Here is a 24,742-nt window from a genome sequence, read left to right on the forward strand (position 1 = left end):
AAATAATTGTATTTCTCTGCATTTTTAAGAAACTGGCATTTGAAACAGAAGGTCCATGTTAGCACATCTTTTGCTTTTTTCCTGATCCATAGCACTTGGTCAGTAAGGAAATGGAGAACACATGATGAGATTTGTACTGCCAGCTCTACGATAGTCTTTCTTCTTCTTGTTAGTTTGATTTGGTCTAAAACTCCTTGACTTCTTTTCTTCTTCCTTGTTTGGCATCACGCTTTTCTTTATTTTCTTCCCAGTCTTTTAAAATCCCACCTACTCCAGAATCCTCAACCATCATAGCATACAACATAGCTGCATGGATGACTTCAGGGATGTCCTGCACTGTCCTTCACTAGTAGACATATGCTTTGCCTTGACGGGTGCCTTGAAAATACCCCAAACAGACCCTCAAAGCAACAACATTTCCAAGTTTTTAACACACAGACTTTCAACAGGATCATCCTTATATTCCCTTACTGCAGGGAATAGATCCACTTGGCTACTTAATTCTATATTCTTCAAATTAGAGAAAAGATTTAGAACTACTACAAGTAGTATTCTGAGTTGTGTAGTCCCAAACTATGTAACATAGCTTGTATTACAATAGTGTTAATCTCTTATTGTATCTTTTTGTATGATAATTGATTATAATTAAGATAAAACTATAGGCACAGCTGTCACTGTAGTCTTAACAGCTCAATCACATTACAAGATGTGAAAACTATATTGATTAGCAGATTAAAATGGAAGTGCCTAAAACTCCTGTAATGCTACCTTTTCCTTGCTTGTAATCGCTCACCTACATCTGCTTTGGTCCATAGATATATCATGAGAGCAATATTTCCCCTAATTGCTTTGAAGACACTGTACCATTCACATTAGTGTTATCTGCCAAGCAGTGACGAACAGTTGTCTTTAAATATTTGTGCTTTTCAGCATAATGCTTTTACAACGTTAACAGGCACTATGGCTTCCCTGCCACTTTCTATTTGTGTAGTTGAAGTGGTTTATTATATAGCTTGCCTAAACATCAGTAGAGCAGTCATTGGCAAATACCTGTGTGAAAGATTTTATTTTTTTTTTTTTTTTTATCAAAAACAAGAGATGAAGTTGCACAAGCACTTAAATAATGAGGAGGTAGTAGAATGGTTCAATATACGTTGATTAACTTAATGTAAGAAAAAAGAACAGGGTCAAAAAAAGAGGCAGTGATATCACCTACATGCTTTATGAAAGTCTGACTACCATTCTGTAGTTGGTTGTAATCCCGTAAATGATTACATATTTGTGGTTGTGCCTTCAAAGTAGGACTTTTGACACTGGAGACTGTCATTTTACTAGTTTTTAACATACACAACATTGATGGTACATAATTTTATCAATACATTTTTTGTGCTTAGGTACATCTAAACATGTTGTGAGAGTTCAGAAGAACACAAAATATTTTAAAGGATATTAATTTATCAACTTCATCTGAATGTACTCACTCTCATATTAAATAACTGACCACCTAATGAGCTGCTACCTTTCAGTCCTCCTCTACAGTACCAGCTTCTAATGAGCAAGTGTTCTGGGCTAATTTAAAAAAGCCTCAGAATTACTTCAGAGAAGACTGCTGACCTGTGGCAGGCAAACTTATTTCATCTATAATACATAAAAGATCAGAATTTCTCCTTGTAGAAGCCATGCTGAGTATACAACTGAGAATAGAATACTAGCTGATTAATGTACTGCTAAAAGACAACTTAAACTTCCAAAAGTAGTTTAATAAGAGATTAAAGTCAAAGGCTGGAATGAAAAGTGCCGTTATTATCCTGCATTTAAAAGGTATTTAGGAGAACATGAAATTAAGGGAATTTCCATCATAGCAAAACCTTATGATTCCAAAGCATAATTTACTTCACTCGTTCGTTCATCACATCTTCCCTAAATAGCAGCAGCAGGTTTTCTGGCCAAATTGTCAAAGACAAAGATTAGCCTGAGACAGCCACTAAAATTGAAAAGTGACAATACAATCTCTGTCTCAAACACTGGCTTTATCAACAACATATCATAATAGTAATTGGAAAAAAAAAAAACTTGGAAAACACACTTATATGTAAAAGATTTAACCATTAAAGAGTAGAGAGAATGTTATGGGTTTGAGGCACAAAATTTTACAGTAAATTGTAATAGAAAAAACTGACACCAGGTAGCCATTCAATTCAGTATACCAGAGAAAGTTACACCTTGGAGTCTGGCTGTGTGTAGGTAATTTCCTGGCCTCAGCAAGCCATAAAATTGTAAAAGCAGCAAATGCTTTAGCTAGTGTGCCTTAAGATTTCCTCACTTTTATCATTCCCATGAAAGGAATAGTTGTTGAACCTTACTAAAGGAAGAAAGTGCTAGCAACAGACCCAGGTTTACAGTATATGCTAGAAGAAAGCGATGTGATTGCAAATCAATAAACAATTAGAAACTGACAAAAGCTGACTAACTGCAAAAAGTTATTGCCAGCTTGTTTTGGAAGAGAGTAGTTCAGTTAGAATGGACCTTCAAAGATCATCTAGTCCACCTGCCCAACTGTTTCAAGACTAACCAAAATTGAAAGCGTACTGATCACGGCATTACTTAAACACCTCTTGAACACTAACAGGCATTTTCTGTGCTGGTATGAAATAGCAACACTCCAAATTCACTGGAGTACTTTATTCAAACCTGCATTTTTAAAATGGAAGACCTAAAACAAATTTAGTAACTGACATTTTCCTACTTGAACCAGTAAAATACAGAAGTGCAAACTGAAGTTCACTTCAGCTTATTTGGATACTAAAATTTCCAAACTGGTTTCTGACAGCATCTGAGATGGAAGGTTTTTTCAGTACCAATCACATTCACAGTTGCTAAGAAGTTGCTTACCCAATGATGAATGATAAGAAGAGCTTGCACATTGTCAACATTTTTGTATGAACTCCAGGTCACCCCAACTGCGGTTCAGAAAAATGCTACTTAGAATGTTTTCAAAATAAATCTAAAGTAGCAAAGACATGTTAACACAGACTTTCCTGAGTTTGTATATGTAGATGTGACACATTACATACGTGTGTGTGTAGTGCACATACTATAGCCAAGTCTTTTTTGCTACAAGCAGTCAGGATTCAGCTGCCAAGAACTGGATACGCAAAGTATTAATGTCTGACACAATAGCTGTATTTTACTTATTTTTAAAAGTGCAATAAAATGTCAGTAGTTTATTATTTGAAAATATTCCTAATTCTATGAATATTTCCACCTGAAACAAGGAAAGCAGTAGCTGCTTCCACAAATGTCAGGTGAAATATGAGGCCAAATAAATTACTAATTTTTTTGAACTGAAATGCTAGTAGTCCTTTTTACAACCTTGAAAGAAGAGCTTTACAAAAATCTTTTGCCTTTGCAAGATAGTATACTGGTGGCATATAAAGAGCAAATATAGGAAGTTCATTTGGAGCTTAAGCTGTACAGAAGTCAATATGCGCTAGTAATTCTCTATGCTGGCTTGTTGGATATTGCACTTTACATCTGGGACACTCGAGAAAACTTTCATCAAGTAGACTTGAATGTTTCTGAGGAGGACTTCTGTCATACACTGTCATCTTTTCTTCAAAAGCAGCTTGCAAGTCTCCTTGTGGTTCCACACATCCAGATTCTTGGAGTTTCTGGAAAAGGAGAATCTTTAGTGAGGGATTGGAATATGCATCAGAGGGTCCCAGTCAAATAGATGTAGGGAAAAAGATGTTTAATGGCACACAAATTATGCATGTTACAGCACTAAGGATTGAATTTTAAAGATGGCTAAAGGCAATTATGCTACTTGCATTAAAAACACAGAGCAATATGGGCCTGTTGTATAATTTTAACACTGCATTTAAATTAGATTGCAGGTAGCTTTTCTGCAGGCTATTTAAAGCAAACTTTCCACAATGTCTGATTAAGTAAACAAATAAGAGTACATCACTTACATTATGTCACTATTTAGTGCACATTTGTGGTGGTTTTACTCAGGTGGGCAGCTGAGCTCCACCACAACTGCTCTCTCACTCCCCCTCTCCTCAGAGAGGAAGGGGGAGAAAATACAACACAGAACTCGAGGTCTGAGATGAGAAAGGTTTAATTAAAGGGAAAGGGAATAGTGAGAAAAAGAAACAAAAGAAACAGTAAGTCCGTGTGGAAGCACAGAGAGAGGGGAAAAAAATTCTCTATTTCCCATCAAAAAGCGATGTTCGGCCACGTCCTTTCGGCCATGTCCTGAGAAGCAGGGCCTCAAAATACACAGTGGTTATTCAGGAGGAACAGCCCCCTTCCCCACAAGAGCCCCCCTTTTTATTGTTGAGTGTGACATCAGGCATTATGGAATATCGCTTTGGTTGGTTTAGGTCAGCTGCCCTGGCCATGTCCCCTCCCCATCACTTGTCCGCCCCTAGCCTGCTGGCTCTTGGGGGCTTGGAAGGAGTCCTGATGCTGTGCCAGCTCTGTGCAGTAATAGACAACACTAGAGCAATACCAGTGCTGTTCCAGCTACGAGTGCAGAGCACAGCCCTGTGTGGGCTGCTGCAGGGAAAAAGTGACTCCAGCTCAGACAGACCCAACACAACATTCGTATTTTGAAATAGTTTCCTCTTTATGGACCACTGAATAAAATGCGATTCCTGCCACTGGTTCATAAGGTATAATGAAAGCAGCTATGGTGAAAGCTGAGACAGCAAGCCTCAGACTCCCATATTATCACTGCTAATACACAGCATTTTAGGCTTCTTAGAGCTTTCATATACATCCTAATAAAAAAAGCAAAGTTGCTGTACACTAAATATGAAACAGTTGAGCATGACTCTTAGAAAAAGCAGGTATTTTAACCATTTTATAATACATTTGTTTACATATTGCTGTGGATTTGTTTTTGGGGGGGAGGGGGGAAGGAAGAGTGAAGGAAATAAACCTTGTTACAACAGGACTCCGGGCTTTATATCAACATTAAAATAATAAAAAGTGCAGTGTTCAAAAATTAAGCTGCATTTATTTTGGAAGTTGTTTTAGATTACATTTGAAATTTCTAAAAATATGCCCATACACATACCAGGGAATTCAACATGATGTATAGGTGTACCTATATAAAGGAAATTTGTTTCACCTTTGTAACAAACCCTTCCCCAACAGTCTTCCTAGGCACTCATACATACTATGCCTCCTTAATGAAATACCCCAACCCCCTCTGTAGGGGATGCTGACTGCCTCTGCCTAGCTACCTTCCCAAACTCTTCCATGTTTTCCTCTTCTCCACCTGACACCATGGACAGTTTCCAAGCAGGAAGAGACAGTCACCTGGTTCTCCATTTGGCAGTTAGCCAGCCAACTTAACACAGGGAAAGAGTACTACAGCTTCCCCTTGCTGTGCACGAACTTCAGCTGAACAGCTGCTGCTCCTGGCAGCCAAAAGGTTTTCTAGTGGCCTCTGCTGGCAGCAGCAGCAACTACAATCCTAGCTAGCAAGGCTCTCACAGGTACAAGAACACATCCAGATCATCAGTATCTCAGAAGTACTTTCTCAAATGAATCCTAAGTTGCATGCAACTAAGAGGGAGAACAGTTTGTCAGAGTTAAAAGAATTCTTCTGCTCTGCAACTGGTTAGGAGCTTTTGCATTCATATTCTCTGTAAGAAGCACAGCAGCCTCAGACCTGATCTAATGAAGGACAGAGGCATTGGATTTCTGTTCTGAATCTCATTTAAATAAATCCGGAACTGTAGGTAATAGCTAAATAGAACTGTCACGACTAATCTTACAAGACCCTGTGTCAGAGTTACACAGTGACTTGCTTGATATATAATCCTTCCTTATAAATTTGTTGAATCAGATAGTCAAATCTAGGTGGCTTTCTTTGGGCTTATATAAGTAGCAAACCATTGCCCTCAGTACAAGTGTTCTTTTTCATTTTAGGAAGTAGGCAGATCCACTTCTTGTGGCACACCCATTCTATATTGTGGGTGTATAGAATGGGGGTTGGGCAGGAACTCAACTACATTTAAGGGTAGTGCCTTGTCCACTAGCAGCAAATTCCAGTAGAAGCATGCTACAGCTTTGTTATTGTCTATGTAGTTTTGTCTGTTGCATATGGCGATACAAATTGCTACTGAGGACTCTTGACTATTCTATATCTCTTCCTTTCTATATCTCCTTCTGCAGTACAAGCTGTCTGCGGCACTGTAGAAAAATACAGCAATAGCTTGCTAGCTACCATATGGTTCTGCACCTTAGGACTATGTATTTAAAAGATGTAAACACCTGCAGTCAAAATCTGTTGACATTAACTGCACTCTGAAGTGAAGAAGTGTTCATTTATGCAACATATCTGAGTTTTCCTGCAAGTTATCCAGTACATACCAAAGGTTCCAGCCGGGTTATTTGCTCCCTGGCCTTGCGCAGTTCCTTAAGGACTTGGTTTAACTGATGCTGCAAGTTCTGGCGGTCTAGCTTTTCATTCTCAAAGTCTGTAGTACATATCTGGATCTGGCAATCCCCAAGGAAAATTAAAGAATTAAAGGCAGAGTTAAGCATGTGTGAGGGCCCCTTTATCCATTTGAAGTTTTACTTAGCAATCATATCCTAAAGTGGGATAAAATTACTTGTTCTTTTCATTTCAGTAAAGTTCATACATGCCCAATTAGGAAGGTCTGTAGAGGTGGAGTCAAAGGTAACTTTGGTTAGAGCGCATTTGAGCTCAGTCTTAAACTGAAGATTTTACATGGAAGAGCATGTAGTACATGTTCAATAAAAATGCCAGTTCCTACTCAGGGATCTTTCTTATAGCAGTTTGAAAAGAGTACATGAATAACACTACACCCAAGCTTGGCAAGTATGATATAACTTTCTCCAAGGACATCAGTTAGATCTGCAAGAACGTAGTTGGGAAAAGAATCAGTAACATGAAAGATGTCAATGACTATCAAGAGTATGTTACAGATTTCAGTGAGCTGAATGGTTTTAGGATGTTTCCCATACCTAATTTAAGGCTATACAGTTTCTATTTATTTGAACAAGCAATTGCATGGAAAGTAGCATCAGGTTTAGTAGCAGCCTCTCCCCTATAAAAGGTTAGGGGTTTCCTTCAACAAGGGTCAGAATTTTTAGAAGCACTAAGGGATCACCCCTAATTGCATATTTAGGTCTAATATTACTTCAATATTGCACTTATTCTTAAACTTGAAAAGTTAGTCTAGAAAGCCTTCCTGCATATAACAATTTAAGTATCAGGTTCTTAAATAATCAACCCAGTATCTGAACATGTAATTGGGTACCTGTTGTTCCAACAAAGCTATCCTAGTGTGTTCCTCCTGCTGTTTGAGCAATGATTTACGAAGAAGTTGTACCTACAAGGCAGAAGAACATGTAACAAGCAATTTCCACATACAATAGATAGCGAACTTGAAACAATTAGTCTAGAGAGGAATGGAGCTACATTTTTGTATGCCAGTACGAGCAGAAAACATGCCTGTTACGCAACAGCCAAGCCCAATTTAAATACTTCCTTGGGGAAAACCCAGGGAAGTGTTATCACTGCACTGAGGGGGAAGAATGTAGGTTAATACTATAGCTAAACAAAAAAATTCTTAGTGATTAACAAAAATACGCAAAATACATGTTTCAACTAACATATGTGTTTTTTGTTTTTTCTTTTTTTTAAAGTTAAGCAATGTATCCTTATATTTAAGTGAGAAAGTTAGAAAATACTCAACAATAATGGATTAAGTAACTGCAAAAACCTCTTTAGGGAGTTAAACTGATGTTCTACCATTAACCTAATTTGGTGCCTATTAAGTTATATCCTCTTATTTCAAATTTCAGTTCTATGTTGTTTTATGCTATTGACTGCAAACTTCTCTAAGTAGCAGGTGTATCATATTTGGATGCCCTGAGGGCAGACCTTCAAGGAGAACTATCCAGGTTCTCTTCAACCAGTAGGTAATCATGATTTCATGCCTAGAAAAAGAAAGTTTTTGTTGGCATGGTAATGCTAACAAGAGTACTTTGTTTCAAGATACTACAGTAGTTGTCCACATAGGAAAGGTAGCAAAGCCCTCATTACTACTCCAAAATAATCTTTTTTTTATCCAAACATACAATATACACTTGTTTTCCCTATTTTGATGGAAAAACTCTTAACCCAAAGGGGTTAAAAACCATGGGCCTCAGGAAAATTGAAAGTAGAATCAAAAACTACATGTACGAACAACTGTTTAACTTGAAGTCATCAAGTTACTCCCTGGGAGACAGGCAAGCCCTGCAAACAGTTAGAACCTGATAGAGAAACAGATGTGGTAACAGTGAAACCCAGGTATAATGAACAGCCTGCCTCACATGCAACTTCTTGAGTTTTGTGACAAGTTCCAGAACTCTTGTCAGTGGTTTCTACCATAGCTGTCCAAAACAGGGATAACTTCCCTTCCCTTGCTTATCTAGCTATTTCTTCTCAGTAGTCTGATATGCTTGCTTAGTTATTGTCTGTGACAATATATCCAAAACCTATTGCAGCAACACATCTGAATGAAAAAACCTGCTGCACGCTACAGCTGTTGGATGGGGACACTATCTGGGAACATGGCTACTTACCCAGCAAATATGAAATTACAGCTGACAGCTAATAGCAACATCCCAGTTCAGACCACATGATAAAATGGCCTGTATGAATTTGAATTTTTACTTTTTCTGTTCTCATTCACCAATAGCCTTCAAGATGAAGCCAGATTAAAATCAATGGTGCATTCTCACTTCCTCTTACACGCCACAAGACTCTTAAGATAAGTGAACTAGAACATTTTTAAACAAGTAAATCTCACAAAACTTTAATACTGATTTAGGTCACAATCCAAAGAACTCAGTTTTAACCACAAGGACATGAGTCTAGATGTATATAAAGAGCAGCTACCAGAGCAAGTGAGTATGACTTCTCAGCTCTTGAATCTTTGCTAATGATCTTCAATTTCCAAATCCATCCACTTACCTGAGATAGCAGTTCTTCAGACTTATCCTTTTCTTCTCTTAGCTGTACTTTAATACTTTCATTTTCTTGTTTTAGTCTCTGCAATTTTTCTCCTTTTATTTTGTTTTCATTTTCTAGAGCTTTCATTTCAACAGCCTGTTGGGACTGCAGTAAGTCATTTAAACTCATTATTTCTCGTTGTGTTTCTTCATACTTATTTTTGAATTCATGAAGTTCACATCTCAGCTGGGTTATAGTGCGTCTTTCAGTCTCGAGATCACTTTTAGCAGTTAATAACAGCTGGTCATAATATTTTTGCTTTTCTTCTGGTAGATGACCTTAATGAGACAAATAAAGAGACAGTAACATGGGAAAAAAAATCACTTAAAAAAATCAGAGCACCAAATCCTTGATAGCATTTTAAAGCATATTGACAATAAATTGACATTTTAGGCTGTTACACAGCTCAGATTATCACCAAGTTGGACTTAAAACTACTTTCAATACTTCTAAAGGAGAAAAATCTTCTCTCAAGATAGGAAAAGAGCAGCTCTACTTTCACACGCCATACTGTGCTATAGCTGCTATAACAGTCAAGGAAGTAATGTTACATCATTTGCCCTGACTACACAGACTGCATGATCCCACAAACAGTTCTTATATAACCTCACGCATTATATTGAGGCACTGAAATCTCACTTCCAGATTTAGGCATGTTAGGCAAGGTTCTGGCATTACTCTCACTTCAGAGATACCCTGGGGTTCCAATGGTCTGTCATTGACTAAAGACAGAATATTTGTCTGTTAGACTGTCTTCAAATTAAATGCTATCACTGATTTCTAAATTTCAACTAAAGCAAACTAGGATAGGACTTTTGATCAAAGGCATCTGCTTCTTGGCTAGTGACTATTGCTTAAACCGATGTTCAAGAAGTCAGTGCTTGTTCATCCAAGAAAAGCTCACCAACTAGAAGGAAGAGGCAATCTGCAAGAACTCAGAAGCAATACAAAGTATACCTAGAACAGAACAAGGAATGCTGTCTTTAAAAGGCTTTGGTGATTTACGGCACTCTGAAGTTCTTGACTTTGGTACTTCTCTTGTTGAAGGCTTCCCTCATGTACTTCAAAGTATAATTTACTAGGAAAGTTTTCCTGCTTGAATGTTTTCAAGCTAAGGAAAACATAAGCTAAGGCTTAGCTTTTTGTTAACAATATTCCTTTATAAGGTAGCAAGGTCTTCAGAGAGGTACCAAGGTTTTCCTTGGAAAAAAGTTGCCATTTCTACTTTCAATTTGTTAAATTAGATTTTTCTTCATCTTTGATCTCTACTACTGTCTATTTGAAGAGGAACTTTAATCCTCTTACTCCATGTTTCCTGGCTGCTCTGATGAGAAAGCTTTGACCTCAGTAACTGAGTAACTTTTTCTGGTGAGCTACTTCAATCTTCCTCCTTCTAAAATACTAGAAAAACAGATTTCTAAAACAGCACTAAAGGTTAAGGTGACATTTTATTGTTTTCCATAAGAATAACAGCACCAATAGAGAAACCAAGCCACTGCAAACAAATTACTAAGCAGCAAGTACCTGTGAGTATACTCTTACTGTAGGTGAGGCTAGTTCTGTTCAGAGAATTTACCTTGTAGACCAGTTGCAGCATATATGAGATTAGTTTGATAAGAAAGGGAAGTAAACTTCTAGCTCTTCTGCTCAAGATTATTTTAATTTTATTCCACTTGCTGGTCAAGCATGACTCAGGTCAATCTGAATGCATGGTACTGAGATGGTGCTAATAAGGAACTGCATCACATAAAAGCAAGCTAGAGATTACCATATCCAAAACAATGCTTTGCAATATGGATAAGTGCCAAAAATCAATCACAGGTCTTCATGCCATGTAAGAACTTCTCAGATGGATAAAGAACGTGCCAGTCTTGAGTCACTTTTACAATATTTATTTTGAAAAGAGACTGATCCACACCTAGCCAGTAAATTCTTAATGTTTCCTTTATGTAGGCTGAGAGTGTACTTTGAAGGCTGGTATATACGTATATTTACCTCAACACTTTCTGCAAACAGAAAGGTGGCCAATAGACTGTCAAGGCTTTAGAAAAACATTTGGTGAAGTAGATAGGAACAAGAAATATTGATCAAGTAACAGCTAGATAAAGCACAAAATTTTAAATTTTACATTAAGAAAGCAAAATATTGTGAAAAGAGTCCATCATATGCTATAGTTCATGGAAAATGTATTCTATAGAAAATTGTGGTTTGAGTCAATCATGGAAAAAATCAATACCTTCTGTATTAGATTCTTTTGGTTGTTGCTGGGTAACTATTTCTGACCTCTGTTCAAGTTCAAAGATCCTTCCAAGCAGTCCCCTGACATATGCTTCACGTTGCTGGTCATACAGTAGCCATTGTTGGTTCTTCTCAAGAGCCTTCATGGAAGGGAACAGAAGAAACTATTAGAGGCTTTTCTGTTTTTATCAGATTTAATGTGTTAGTTTCATTTCTTTAAAAATGTAAGTGTTATACATTTGTTTAAATAAAAGTTAGTTAATTCCTCTGTAAACTGTAGTTATCTCTGTGTGATAAAAAAAACCATCTTGATGTGGGTCATTGAGCATAAGTTAAATTGCAACAATATTAAATTCTGACCAGCATATTTGCAGGAATAGGGAAATGACTTGGAACTAAACACTTTCATGAAACATGCCCCAGATAATGAAGAATTATCCTTTCATTTTCTATTTCATCATCAGGATCTATTACTTTATATGTAACTAAAACTGTATAATTACAACTTAAAATTTCTAAGAACAAGTACATAGATTTTATATCTCATTAGATCATAGAATTACTGAGGTTCAAAGGGACCTCAGGAGGCTTAAAATCTAACCTTACACTATCCCAGACAACATCAGTTCTGTTGACAGACCACGTGCCTTGGGATTTCTGTTCTGTCAGCAGCCACTATGTTCTGTTGTTCCAAGGACTGTTTTCAACAATTATAGATTCAGATTTGCAATATTATAGAAATGTCTTTCACAAGCCCTTCATTATTTGATTGCTTTCTCACAAAATAATTTGTTACAGTATTTTAGAGGAAAACAAACTCTGAGGTCCCAGTCTACCAAAAACATGGTAATAGTTCCCATTCTTATAGATTTTAATATGTTATTTATCCTTGGTGTGTTGTACAGAAAGCTTACATCTTTCAGTTGTTTCTCTACTTCACTAAGATTAGTTGATGATCCAGTGCTGTTTGTTACAGCTTCCTGCAAACAAAGAATAATCAGTTAGCATTGTTTAAAATAGAAGAATGAAACAGTAAAACTAGTTCTATGTAACTATTAAGACCATAAACAATATAAGTATACTTTAAAATTTAAAAGATTCATACATCTGACACTTGCATTTAGAGATCTTCATAGTCTGTTTAGAAGGATCTAAGTTATGGAGGAAACCACTTAATAGATTTTTTTTTTTTTTTTAAATATCTACTGGAAAATATGGGACAGATTTAAATTTTGTTTATTCAATAATCCTAAAGCTCAGTTACATTAAAATATATTCTAAGACTATATTTCACTGAACTTCTGTCTTGGGAGAATTGAAAGGTATAGGAGAGCTTTTGATAAATTTTGATATATCGGGTTTTATTTAAATAAAACAAAATGTGTTTGTTCTATTTTCATATCCTCAGAATACCAGTTTGACAATAAAGCAGACCTATAGGAGTCACTGGGCTAAGCTAGAGAGCTCAACAACTTCGTTGTGATTACCATAGAATTATGATTAACTGGGAAACCATGCAAGCATGTTTATTCACTACTCAATAGAAAGTTTTTTGAAGTTAGGTAAGGCAGAGGGAACTTTAATAACAAATGTAGGTTACTACCTAAATCCAAGCTACTTTTCCCCAAAGTTTTTCTGTTTTAGAGTGAGCTAGAACCAGTTTTACAGCTGGAAAAATAAGAGATCTTGCATATTGAATGCAGTTATTAAAGTTCAGTGCTTTCTAATAGGATTTAGATCCACAACAATTGCTCAGATACTTATTTCTGTAAATACTAGAACTCTGTATCAATGAAAACTTCCCCACTTCCTCATAGCCATACAACTGTTGTTTCTACTTCAGAGTATACCCACTGCTTGTATGCCCCCTAGCAGTTTTAAGGAACATTGCTGAACTCACTTTCAAGTTCCCCAAAGCATTCAGTGAAAAAGTCAGTGAAGTTTTGTTGTCCTTCAATGATACATCAGTAAAAAATAATATAATTTTTAATTAAACATACTTTGGTAATGAGAATCCAATTTATAACTGTCCAATATATCTTGCTACCTTCAGGCTTCTTTCTGTTCATCACTGTGACAGCAAGGAAGCTACTCTAAAGGTAGAGAAAGAGCCCAATTTCTAACGTAACCAAAAAGAAACCTTGTCTAACAGGTAGGTTATAATTACACTCTTTAATCCTCATATTTTATACGTCAGATTGAAAGAAAAATACACCTCCTCCAACTAGCAGACCACTTGGTATTTCTCACATCAGTGCTGCAGACTTGGTACAGATAGCAAGTGGTGGTCTTCATCATTCAATGCCAGGAAGGATTCTGTAGACTACAGGATTCTTTGCCCTTGTTTGTTTTTTATGACCTATTATTCTGGCACACCTCTAAACCTTTCTGCAGAGTCAGAATATTATACTGTATTGCTACTGAAGTTCAACTACCTGCAGCTTACCATGCTAAATGCAATAAGGAATGTCCATACAGAAAGGAACTTGATATTCTCGAGTGAACCAAGAGGCTTTTAATTTCATATTCAGAGATTCAGTTCTGATATTGTTATGGTTTAGACGAAAAACTCCTGTAGTGAGTACTAGAAAGATAAGTCCATTGACAAAGATAGCATAAAAAGACATTAATTTTGTCTAACAAGGTTCAAAGCCCCTTGAAATTGGAAGTAAGCACATTACATTTGTAGTAATATTTCCCAAGATCCATATTTGCATCACATTGAATAATGCAGTATTATCAACTAAAGCTGAATTTCTAGAAATTACTCAATTTCATTATGTAGTTTGGGTAACTAGCACCATCTATAGGTTAAAACCGGAAAGAACTTAGCTGCACCTCCTGTAAAGCAGCAGTTTCCATGTTCCCTACGGAGGTACTGCATTTCCCACTGAGCATTAGAACAGGCAGGGGTGAATAAGCAACTGTAGAAAACTAAATGCACCTGTAAAAGCAGCCAAGTACCTGACACCATAGCTATTTAGCATTTTAAATGAAGTCAACAACTCACTATTCCTCTCCTACCTTGTTACATTGAAGCATTTCCCACATATTATGCCATGTAAATTGCAGACAGTTTTAACCAAGAAACAGATAAGGATTCATAACAGCAGGGAGAAGTATTGTCATCACTGAGCATGAATTAATTAGGTGATGAGTTTAGTGTTCTTTTAAGGCCCCATCACTATTACTGATGCCATCTCAGTCTGCTTAACCATTGAGCATATGTATTCAAGAAGGGCACATATCTGCTTAAGCAACTGTGGGCCATTTCATGTCATACCACTTGCCATACCCACATGCACAGCAGCTTGAAGAAGGGACCTCCCAGTACAGAATTCTCAGCTGTTTTACCTGAAGGTGCACCCCCTGACTGCTTGTTTAGTGTTCAGTCTAGATTCCTCATCATGTTGCATGCTGCAATCTTTTATGAAGATTTGTAATAAGAGTAAAGACTCATCCCATTTTATAACAGGCACTGGTGCTTAGCAGATGCAAGCTCCAACCCCAATATGTAAACAGTTTCACTATTTTTCAGTGCTTACCTGGGATACCTGAGAATTACTGGCTTTGTTTTCAAGCTCAGAACATTTTGCAGTAACAGTGGATAAATTACACTTTAACCGGTTCATTTCTTCTGATAGAGAACTAAGTAACTGTTCTCTCCTTTCTGCTTCCTTTGTTTTTTCTTCTAGTTGACTTTGTAATGAGGAGACTTCACTGTTCTTGTTCTTGGACTTAAGCTTGTCTTTTAGGTTTTGAATTTCCTTGTCCTTCTCTCCAAGAAGATGGTTGTGCTTTTGTTTTTCTTTTTCAAGAGAAAATATTTTCTAAATGAAACACAAAGAAGTGGCACAAATGAGTAAGTGTCTGCATACAGCAATAGAATTAGCAAGTTTACAACAGCTTAAAATAGTCACTTTGAAAGCTTCTCTTCACATTTAGTCAGCTTAGAATGTTACTTTTTAGTAAAACAGAAAGTGCTACAATGATCACCTGAAATATTTCAGATGATGGTAAGACAGTCTACAGCAGATGAAACAAGGAAATAACGCAGAAAACCAAATTTCACAGACTTAGTAGTTTTGTATATGAATGTGAATCACTACAGTATGTGGACTTGAAAATGCAAGCAGTACAAGAACCTCTAGTTAAAAATAAAAGTTGGTGATACTTTATTTTACAGGATCTCATTTAGGGAGTTGAAGAAAACACACAGTGCTCACTAGAACTAAAACACTGACACCATGTGCTATCTAAAAATGTCTGTCAAGATGCATGTTGTGAAGGTAGCCTATAAATATTGTGCCTAGTCTGTTACATCCTTTGAAAGACTCCATTTAAAGCTTAGTTATCCTAGAAAGCCTGATACCATCACATGAGAAGTCTAACGCTTTTCTCTGCAGCCACAGGCTTACCTCTGATGCACCAGGAGGTGTGGAAGCTGCAGTACCCCCATCTCCTGCTCAGTGGATGCAATGGAACCACCCGGGGACACGGTTACAATTTTACTCACCTGCAGCCGAGTGGAAATATGGGAGCCTGACTCAAGTAAGCGCTCAGCACTCCCGGGAGCACCCTTACTGCCTGCTGCACGTAGCACACCGGGACCTCACGGCTCAGCGTTCCCATGCCCGGCCGGCTGACCTACGACCGCGTTAACCCAGCCGCCGCTGGAAGACGCCTGAGGACAGGCGGTACCGGCGGAGCAAGGCGCCGAGCCAGAGGCGAGCCCTCACCTGCAGCAGGCTGCTTCTCTCCGGGGCTGCCAGTGGGCCCCGCGCGGCGACCGCCTCCTCCGGGGGCTTCCTCGGCGCCGCACCGTCCCGTTCGCCCCTCCCGGGGCCGGGGCCGTCGCCGTGCCCGCGGCGCCAGCGGCCCGCCAGCAGCTCCCGGCCCGCCCAGACGCTCATCGCCCGGCGCCACCGAAAGGAGTTTGAATCCCGCGGCTGCCTCAGCGTCACTTCCGCCCACACCGCCCGCCCCGCGAAGCCAGAGCTACGGCGTCTCCCGGGGGTTAAAACAGGCGGAAGGGCGGAGGGGGCGCGGTCGCGGCCGCGGGGGCACGTGCTGCTTGTGCCTAGGCGACCGTTAACGGCCGGTGGGATGCAGCTGGGTTCTCCGTGGGGTGAATGAGAGGAGGCATCCCATTGGCTGGTGCTGGCGGTGTAGCAGTCCGGCTGACCAATGCAGCGGCGCCTTCCTTCTGCCGCCTCCGCCCTCGTGCTCGGGGCAAGTTTGCCCTCGCGCAGCGGCCGTTAGCGTTCCGTTGGAGGGGTCCGCAATGCCCTCACAGGGCAGCCGGCCTGACGGGTGGTTCCGGGGCCAGGCGGCGGCTGCTAGCCTTGTGGCGGTGCTCTGCTCTGCTTCCGCGTCCTCCTCTTCCTCCGTTCCTGGGCACGTTGCCCTTGGATTCCTTCTCCTTCCCTTGACGCCCTCCCTGTCCCTTTAGGTGTCTAAAATGTGATCGCCAGCGGGCTTGGCTGCAAAGGTGATAAGCTGAGCGTGGCTCTCGTGGGGCCCCTGCTACAACGCTGCCCTGTGTCCGTGGGTAGCTCGTTGTGCTCCGTCTCGCTGGCTCCAGCTTCCTCTCTCGTCTAATAGGCTTTGTGGAAGCGGTGTGAACCGCTTCTCTTTTACAGCTGGCTCACCACTGAGAGAAGCTACAATGTTGGCAAAGGGGCAGCTCTATGCGAAGAGCTCTTGTTCATGCCATGTAAGTTTCACCGAATTTCATCATAGTGCAATCCTAACACAAGCCCATGCAGTAAGTACGTGTTTGAGATACGCAGGCTCTTACCTCCGCTTATTATTTTGAATGTATTTGTTTTTGTTTGTTTGTTTGTTTGTTGGTGTTTTGTGTTATTTTTTTGTATCTTTTTTACTTACGAATGTGTATTCTAGTCGTTTCTTAAGAGATCTACTAAACACACCGAATTAAATGCGCCACCTGCAGTGGATTAAAACGTGGCTGTTCCAGAGCACAGCTGAAGGGGGAGCCCTTAGCCTGTTCTTGCAGACACGGGTGTTTCTGATTACAGGCAGACAGGGAGGTAGGCTGAAAACATTTACAAATGATGAAGTTCTAAAAATGAAGAGGAAAAACGCTGTCATGAAATTTAATGCCTCGGTGTTGCAAGAGACAGATGTGGGTGTATCTTGACTACTGTAGTCATGCTTAATGTATTGCTTAAGCTTATTCTTGCACTGGTAATTTACGAGATATTTGTCACCCAGTGTAAGAATCAAAGCAACAAAAGAAATCTGCAGTTTTTGCACTGTGCCCTTTCTATTACTGGATCTCACCAGTCAGAGCCCCTTTGTGCAACAGCACAGTACTTGGTGTCAATTTACAGGCACTTTTTTCACAGCCTTCAGGAGCTAGTCCGTCACAGATCCACCCATAGACTTTCTTTACTGTGGGCGAGCTATTCCCTGCCTCCTCTTCCTGCTAGCAGTTCAGTCCAGAGACTATGGAGTTTGCAACTTAGACTTCCTTCAGTTTCTTTGGTAACAATTGACATTTAGTCAAGGCTGGAAACAATGCTTCGGGTCATTGTGGAATCTGCTACAAATATCCCGAAAACCAAGTTTGGGAAACCAGATCCTATTGTTTCTGTTATTTTTAAAGGTAAGGAAAACTCATAAACGTACTTGGGAAGGGAGGTTTTGTAAGGATGATGTTCTATGTCAGAATTTGAAAATCTCTGAAAGTGTTTTCATGAAGTTACAGCTGATGTGATGTCAGAGAAGACTTTTTAATTGCAGAGACTGGAGTTACCTGAATGGGGTTTGAACTGGGTGGAGTGCCTTGGTTTTTTCTGGCCTGCAGCATTTGTTGCTAGATCCAGATTTTATGAGCTTTTACAAAGGATTAGTCCTTTGCTTTAAAAACCTCAGCTATGCTGTATAGATAAATACGTTTTCAATTTTTATTTTATTTTTTTAAATTACCTTGTTCCTTGTTGATCTGAAAAATCAGTCCTCTGTCTTATTACTTTGCCCAGCCACTGCTCACTAACAATACTGTTGTTACACCAATTTACCTTTGATTTGACTGGTTTATTGCTGTATTACCATCATGTTGAAAAACAGTAGTACAATTACTGAAGATCTAAGGGTTATTTTTTTTTTACAATCTGGTTTGTACTTTATTTTTTTTCCCTTTTAAGACAATTTAAAGGTTGTCTTAAGAGAGACATTTTGGATGAGGATACATTTTGAGCTTTTAATTGTTAAATGCATCTGGGAGAAGGATAAAATGTTATAATTTTACATTTATAAGTAATATATAAAGGTAATGATATTTTGTTATATGTTTTACCTGTTGCCATCATTTCCTCTCATGTGTAGACTAAAAGAATTTCATTTCAGGTATTGGTTTATCTTAAAGGTGCAGAAACATCCATGCAGTTTTGGACTATGTAATACATTAAACAGAACTGTGACAAATTTATCTTAATTCCTGGGGACTTAGTTTCCTAACTGTGCAGTGAAATGGCAATGGTGTTTTTTATAATATGTAAGTGCATTGCAAGGGTTTACCACCTTCAGAAACCAAGTATGAAATCATGACATTTTGCTGGAGGCTGGAAGAGGAAGAGGCAGTAGTTATCCAGTTTCTTAACTTCCAAAATAATTTCAGATACTTTATTTCAGAAAAAAGATGTGGTATTCCCTTTTTATTTTTTTCCCACCTTTTTCAGGGAGGACAAATGGCTGAGCCTGTCTCAGGAGCTTCTGGGCTTCCCAGTTCTTAAATATGATTTCATTTGCCCTGCAAAAATTGCCATTAAAAATCAGTGAATTGGTGTACTGTGATTGCTTGTCTTGCTCCATTTGTTGCTGCTGTATCATAAGTATTCATATTTTCTTTTCGGTTTCTTGTCCTTTTTTTTTTTTTTTTTTTTTTGTTTTCCTGTCTCACTTTTGCCTTTCTGTGTCACCTCTATTTCCTGTAGTTTTATGCTCTAGAGTTGCCTTATGTAATCTCTTATTTTGTGTGCCTCAAGGATCTGTTTAATTCCTGCCTATATCTTTTGCTTCTCCTGTGTGCTCTAATACAATTCATTTTTACCCAGGAAGTATAATTTACAGATTTTATTTATTTATGTATTTATGTATTGCTGGATTTCTCAGTCCTGCAGTTACTCTGACACAGGAGTTTTGCATCAGACATTTAATCTTTTATGTTCTACAACTGGCATTGTTAGCGTTTACAAACATGGTTAACTATTATCTTAAATGCAACTTCATAATTTTGACAGATTTCCAATTAAAATATGTAATTTATCATTATACCTACCACTTCTTTTTATGTCATTATACTACCTAGCAAAGGTCAGTTCTTTTGCTTACTGTAGAGAGTTGTTTGAAGGGAGCAGAAAGCATCAGGCTTGTAGCTGCTGCTGGGGAGCTCTGTTTTAATTTGTAGTTGGAGTAGCTGGTTGGCAGGTGCAAGGGAGTGGGCCTCGTGTCTGAAATACATCAAACTTCTGGCTGGCTGTCTGTAGAGGTGTTTTACATACAGCCAGTTCCCCGTCACCCAGTGTGTGGAGATAGAAAACTGGTCTTAGTTCTGGGAAAGTGTGCATCAAAGGGCAGTGGTCCTTAGCTATAGTCCATACCCATCATGGCTCCTGGGTAGGACATAAAAAAGCCTGGGGCTTTATTTCCCAGACAGGAAAGAAACTCAGAAGCCCAAGTTAGTCCTGCAGTATGTTTTGATGTTCTTGGTTGACTCAGCACTGTGGAGTACTCATGGAGAAGTATCAGAGTACAGTACTCTACTTATCTGACAGAAAATTGTTCTGGAAGTTCACATTTTGTTAAACAATGTTTTCTTCTTTAGCTTTTTCAAAATTGAGCTTACATAGCCTCCCCTCATGTCAAGGTTAAGTAATCTTAAGACTTCATTGAAAATACTCAGTATCTCTCAGGATTAGATCTTCACAGCCATATCATAAAACAGGCCATGAACCTACAGGTATTAGTATGTAAGTGACCCTGAAAACACTTTATATGCTAACGTGCATGTGTTAGTATAGTTTTATTTATGTAGAGAACAGACTTCATCAATACTTGTAGAGCTAAGTTCATTATAGACTATCTACAGTCAGCACAATGTAATGCTAAGTACATATCAAGAGGAAATAGGCAGCTGTTTCCATTTGGATGCTTTATTTACAATAGAGGCTTTTTTGCAAGCTTCTGACATTTTTAACACATTTCTCTCCAGTCCAGTGGATTGGAATGTTTCATTTATTTACCTTAAGAACAACTCATTGTTCAAACAGAGCTACGCCCTTGAGAGTAAACTAGTATTGCCATCTGAAACTCAGTGCTGTTACTGCAGAATTCCGAGTTTGCCATCACTTTATGTGAGACAAAGTATTCATCAAATTAATAAGAAAAAGTGTTGCCATTTGCTAAAGTGGCGTGAAAAAATAATGATTAATCCAGTTAGATATATCAAACTGGAGAAAAATGTGTAAGATTCATGGCTTTGGATGCAGAAAAAAAAAAAAAAAGATATAATTGCTTATATGTGCGGTCAGGAGTAGGATATTTAGTGTTTTGTTCATTTTTGACTTTTACTTAGCTTTTTTCATTAAAAGCTGACATGAAACGGCATTCAGTTTTATTGGGTCAACCTGAACACAACATCTTGTTCCATTAGTTTTAAATCTAAGAGCTTTCCAGCAGGCCTGCAGCAATATGTTAGTACATATTTCAGTGTGTGAAAGAAAGGACTATTAGAGTGTAATTGTTCACAAAAACGTATTTTTTGCTTTGCAGAGATTTTGATTACCCTAACTTGCATTTCATGGCCTTTGGAGGTCTCCATGTTTCCTCCTGCAGTTGCTAAAACCATGCAATCTTAATGCTTCATTCACAACACTTTGGTAAAAAAACTTAGTGTACTGGAATGTGATACTCTTTTGAATTTCAGATTTCGGACTGTTCTAGCAGATTATGTTTGCTTCTGCTATTCCCCACCTGCTGAAATTGATCAAAATAATATTTAAAATAGGAGAGTAAATTTAAGATATATCCACTGGTTGAAGAATATAATTACCTTTGTAATGATGGAACAGTTCTAAAACAGATCAGAATGATTTTATTTTTTTTTGCTGCCATCTCACTGACTATCACAAAATTCTTCTTATGTTGAAATATTTCCAGTGGAGACTATTGAATAGCCTGTGGTAGTGTGATGCCTCCATCAAGATAAAGCAAAGAAAGATTTATTTTACAGTATGGAGGTTACCACAGTTGTTTAATGAAACAGATGTGTAGAGTGTCCTACCTGTATCCGTTATCATTTTGTACTTATTTCTTGGTAGAGCCAAACTAAAAATAATGACTGGCCCTGTCTTAAATTTATTGTGGTTTGGCTTACAGTCTTGGCTACTGTATGTGGGCTCATTACCAGTAGAAAGAGACAGACCAAGGATCTAAAATTTAATGTAAGACCCTGGGAAAACTGGGCAGGCCATCTTATCCTGCAAGGCAAAGAAATGGCAAGGTACCTTTGGAGGGAAGAAGGTGCTTGCCAACAATTTACAAAGAAAAAAAAAAAGTTAATTAGAAGAATAATTGAAGTATAAAAAATATAAAGTTGGCAAAGAAAGAAAAAAGAAAGTGGAGAAAATATGTGCAAAATACGTGCTTATGAAATAAGAATGCTATACTTTGACTAAAGTTACAGCTGAATACCAACGTAAGCCCTGCTTCCTAGTGTTTTTCATCCAACTTTCATGAAATCACGCAACACAAAATGTTTTTCCTTGGTATAGTCTAGAATATGTGTACTGTCACTGGAATCATAAGTCTTATTCTCTTGTTTTTATGAAAATTGATAGTCCACAGTGGGAAAATTTCATTCCTTGTTAAGAATTATCTTGATTACTGTTAAGGCCAGGGCTTTCCGTATGTTACAGTTACATCTGAGCTTAGGCGGGGATCATAGGACTTTTATTCACCACTTCTCTCAGGATCAGGTCTGTGATTCATTGTCTCCATTACAAACAGCTGCAACTGTTCCTTTTTCCAAGAGCATTGAGAACATCTTTTCTCTGACTGTCAGCTCCTATTTGTGGGATGACTTGGAGTACCAAGCCCAAACCCCAGATGTTCAGGTTATTCAGTTTTGAGAGTGCTTTAACTTCTATTAGGTAACTTTCTTTTATGCAAAGTAGAGTTGGATTTCCCTTACTGGCATGATAATTACTTCTTTGTTCCGCAAAATGTGAGTTAAGCGTGGTAGGTTATGAATGCTCTTTCCTTTGTGGTATGATGTGAGTCAATATCCTGAATAAATTGTAGACAATTCCTGTTACATAAATATGAGTCAGTTCTCACCATTTGCATTCTGGGATGACTTTTTTATTTTTTGTACATCCCATTCTCATCCAGCAGAAAGAGTCACCACAGTCTTCTGCTTGAATAGTGTGTATGAAATGACATTGCCCACGTGGCATATCTTTACTCTTGCTTCCCAGGCTTTTACAAAAATTTTTCCTGGCAAAGTATGGCCATAATTTGCAAGTAATAAAAATGTAACCACATTTACTGTACTCCTTAAACTCAGCTAGTGTACTAACATTATTTAGCTTTACTCGTTTGTTGTCGCTACCATATGACGTTTCTGTTCAGAGATCTGTTTGTTTGCTGGTGTTCAGTGCTCCCAAGTGTTGGGTAAGGACTTTTTCCATTGGAGCTGTATGTGTATAATACAATTAAAACTTAAAAATAAAGATATAATTTGTTACCTGCTTTGAAGGTGTTGTAACAATAGAATTATTTCACTTGTTTTTAGGTGAGAAGGACCTGCAAATGGCCTCTGCAGCACTTAGGTTGTATTGTTCTCAGGAGAAGGAGCTTGAACAGAAATGTCACTCTCTAAGTGGTTTACAATCCCACCCTCCTCTGTCATTTGTAGGTTGACCAAATGCAAGTTTTACCATGGAAGTATGGAAAAATTGTAACTTTAGGCTACAATAAAAGATAGTGAAGTGATACGTTTACATGAGCTCTGTAAGCCTTTTTTTTTTTTCCTTTTTTTTTTTTTTTTTTTTTGAGGAAGGACTGTGTTTTCTCTATTTTGTTAATATTGCTCATTTAAAGCAGAAAGTGTTGGCATTGTAATACATTCTGAAGATATTTTTTTTCAGTGATGCTATTTCATAGTTATGCACTTAGAAATACTGTGTAACACTGATACAGAAAATGTGTAGCATGTTTTCTTTACTAATTAAGTTCCATCCCTTTGAGGATACTGTTCAGTTGGATGTCTCCAGGCCTTTTAAGTTTGTGTTTTTAAATCAGTACTGAAGTTGTAGTCAAAGTTCAGAAAAGGTTGAGGTACCTAAACAATCTTTTTTTTTTCTTTATGGGAGTACATCTAGCTGTGCTTTAACAGAACAGAATAAAAAGCCCCTCAAACAACCTCAACAACCTCTCAAATTGCCCAGGGAACTTTTTGACTGTGAAGTAGGTACTGGAAGAGGCAAAAAGAATTGGAAAGTTTGGTTTAAATCTCAAGTTTCCTTCTGAAAAGTGAAAGGAAGAATTCTGGTACTTGCAATGCTTTAGTGAAAGCAAGTAATAATGCTTTATTTGTATTTACAGATGAAAAAAAGAAAACAAAGAAAATTGACAGTGAACTCAATCCTGTTTGGAATGAGGTAATTTTTACTTTAATTAATTCGTGATCTTTTATAGTACAAATGCTTGTAAAAATTTTTAAGTCAATTTCTACAGTTAAGAATATAAGAAACAGGAGATAGTGACGTGTGTTCTTACAAGGTATTAGCAAACATAGATGAGTGGATTTATCTTGTGCCATGTATTACAATGCATTAAGTAATATTTTTAGGTAAAAGTAAATGAGTATCTGGTGAATTTCTGGCTTGTGTTTTGTTGTTTGGTTGTTTTTTTTCTCCCTTCCTTCCCTTCTCCCCCAGCCATTTAGTCATATATCTGGGTACATAATCGGATACTTTAATGTATTCTAAGAAAAAAAGTCACAAAAGTAGAATGAATTATGAATTGAATATCCTTGTAGTTTATGTGTGGGGCTGCTCCTATGTTGCATCTTCAATAGTGTTTTTCTTGGGGAAAATACTTTCATAGTATGTTATTTACAATCAGAAGTTAAAGATTATTCTTACATTTTATAGATAGAACTTCAAAGAAAGGGAACCTACAAATACTTGTCTAAATTTAACAACTGACTTCAAGCAGTTTTGAAGGAGAATTGTATCAGAGCCTGTGAATACAAATACTTATGTTAGTATGAGGAAGTAGAACTGCAAAAGAAATAATATCTCAGTATTGAACAATTGAGCTATTTTTCTGTTACTGTTAATTTTCTGTTATTGTTAATAGTAACTAGCAACTCAAGAATGTGCTATGAGCATATTCCAAGACTTCTAATTTTGCTTTTGCAAATGC

The 24,742-nt window shown here is 37.9% G+C and overlaps 2 protein-coding genes across 9 annotated transcripts in view; one reads left to right on the top strand and one right to left on the bottom strand.

Moving 5' to 3' along the window:
• Positions 1–1,731: 1,731 nt before the first annotated feature.
• On the bottom strand, positions 1,732–16,197 carry CEP55 (centrosomal protein 55). The gene is made up of 8 exons (XM_032191316.1): positions 16,024–16,197; positions 14,830–15,114; positions 12,199–12,264; positions 11,283–11,424; positions 9,008–9,324; positions 7,305–7,376; positions 6,391–6,516; positions 1,732–3,671 (listed from the first exon to the last, which is right to left on the bottom strand). The coding sequence occupies exons 1-8, from the start codon at positions 16,195–16,197 to the stop codon at positions 3,465–3,467; spliced, it is 1,389 nt and encodes a 462-aa protein (XP_032047207.1). The 3' UTR covers positions 1,732–3,464.
• A 762-nt stretch (positions 16,198–16,959) lies between these two features.
• MYOF (myoferlin) overlaps positions 16,960–24,742 on the top strand; it is a 69,724-nt gene continuing 61,941 nt past the window's right edge. For 6 of the 8 annotated variants that reach the window (XM_032190750.1, XM_032190752.1, XM_032190753.1 and 3 more), the window contains exons 1-2: positions 17,521–17,915; positions 23,918–23,973. In XM_032190750.1, coding sequence (XP_032046641.1) covers positions 17,828–17,915; positions 23,918–23,973 — 144 coding nt within the window. In that variant the 5' untranslated portion in view covers positions 17,521–17,827. Of the gene's footprint in view, positions 17,001–17,519; positions 17,916–23,917; positions 23,974–24,742 lie in introns of those variants that run through there. The other 2 variants (XM_032190755.1, XM_032190751.1) reach the window with 2 other exon arrangements.

This window comes from Aythya fuligula, chromosome 7, assembly GCF_009819795.1.
Source record: "Aythya fuligula isolate bAytFul2 chromosome 7, bAytFul2.pri, whole genome shotgun sequence".
Taxonomy (NCBI): domain Eukaryota; kingdom Metazoa; phylum Chordata; class Aves; order Anseriformes; family Anatidae; genus Aythya; species Aythya fuligula.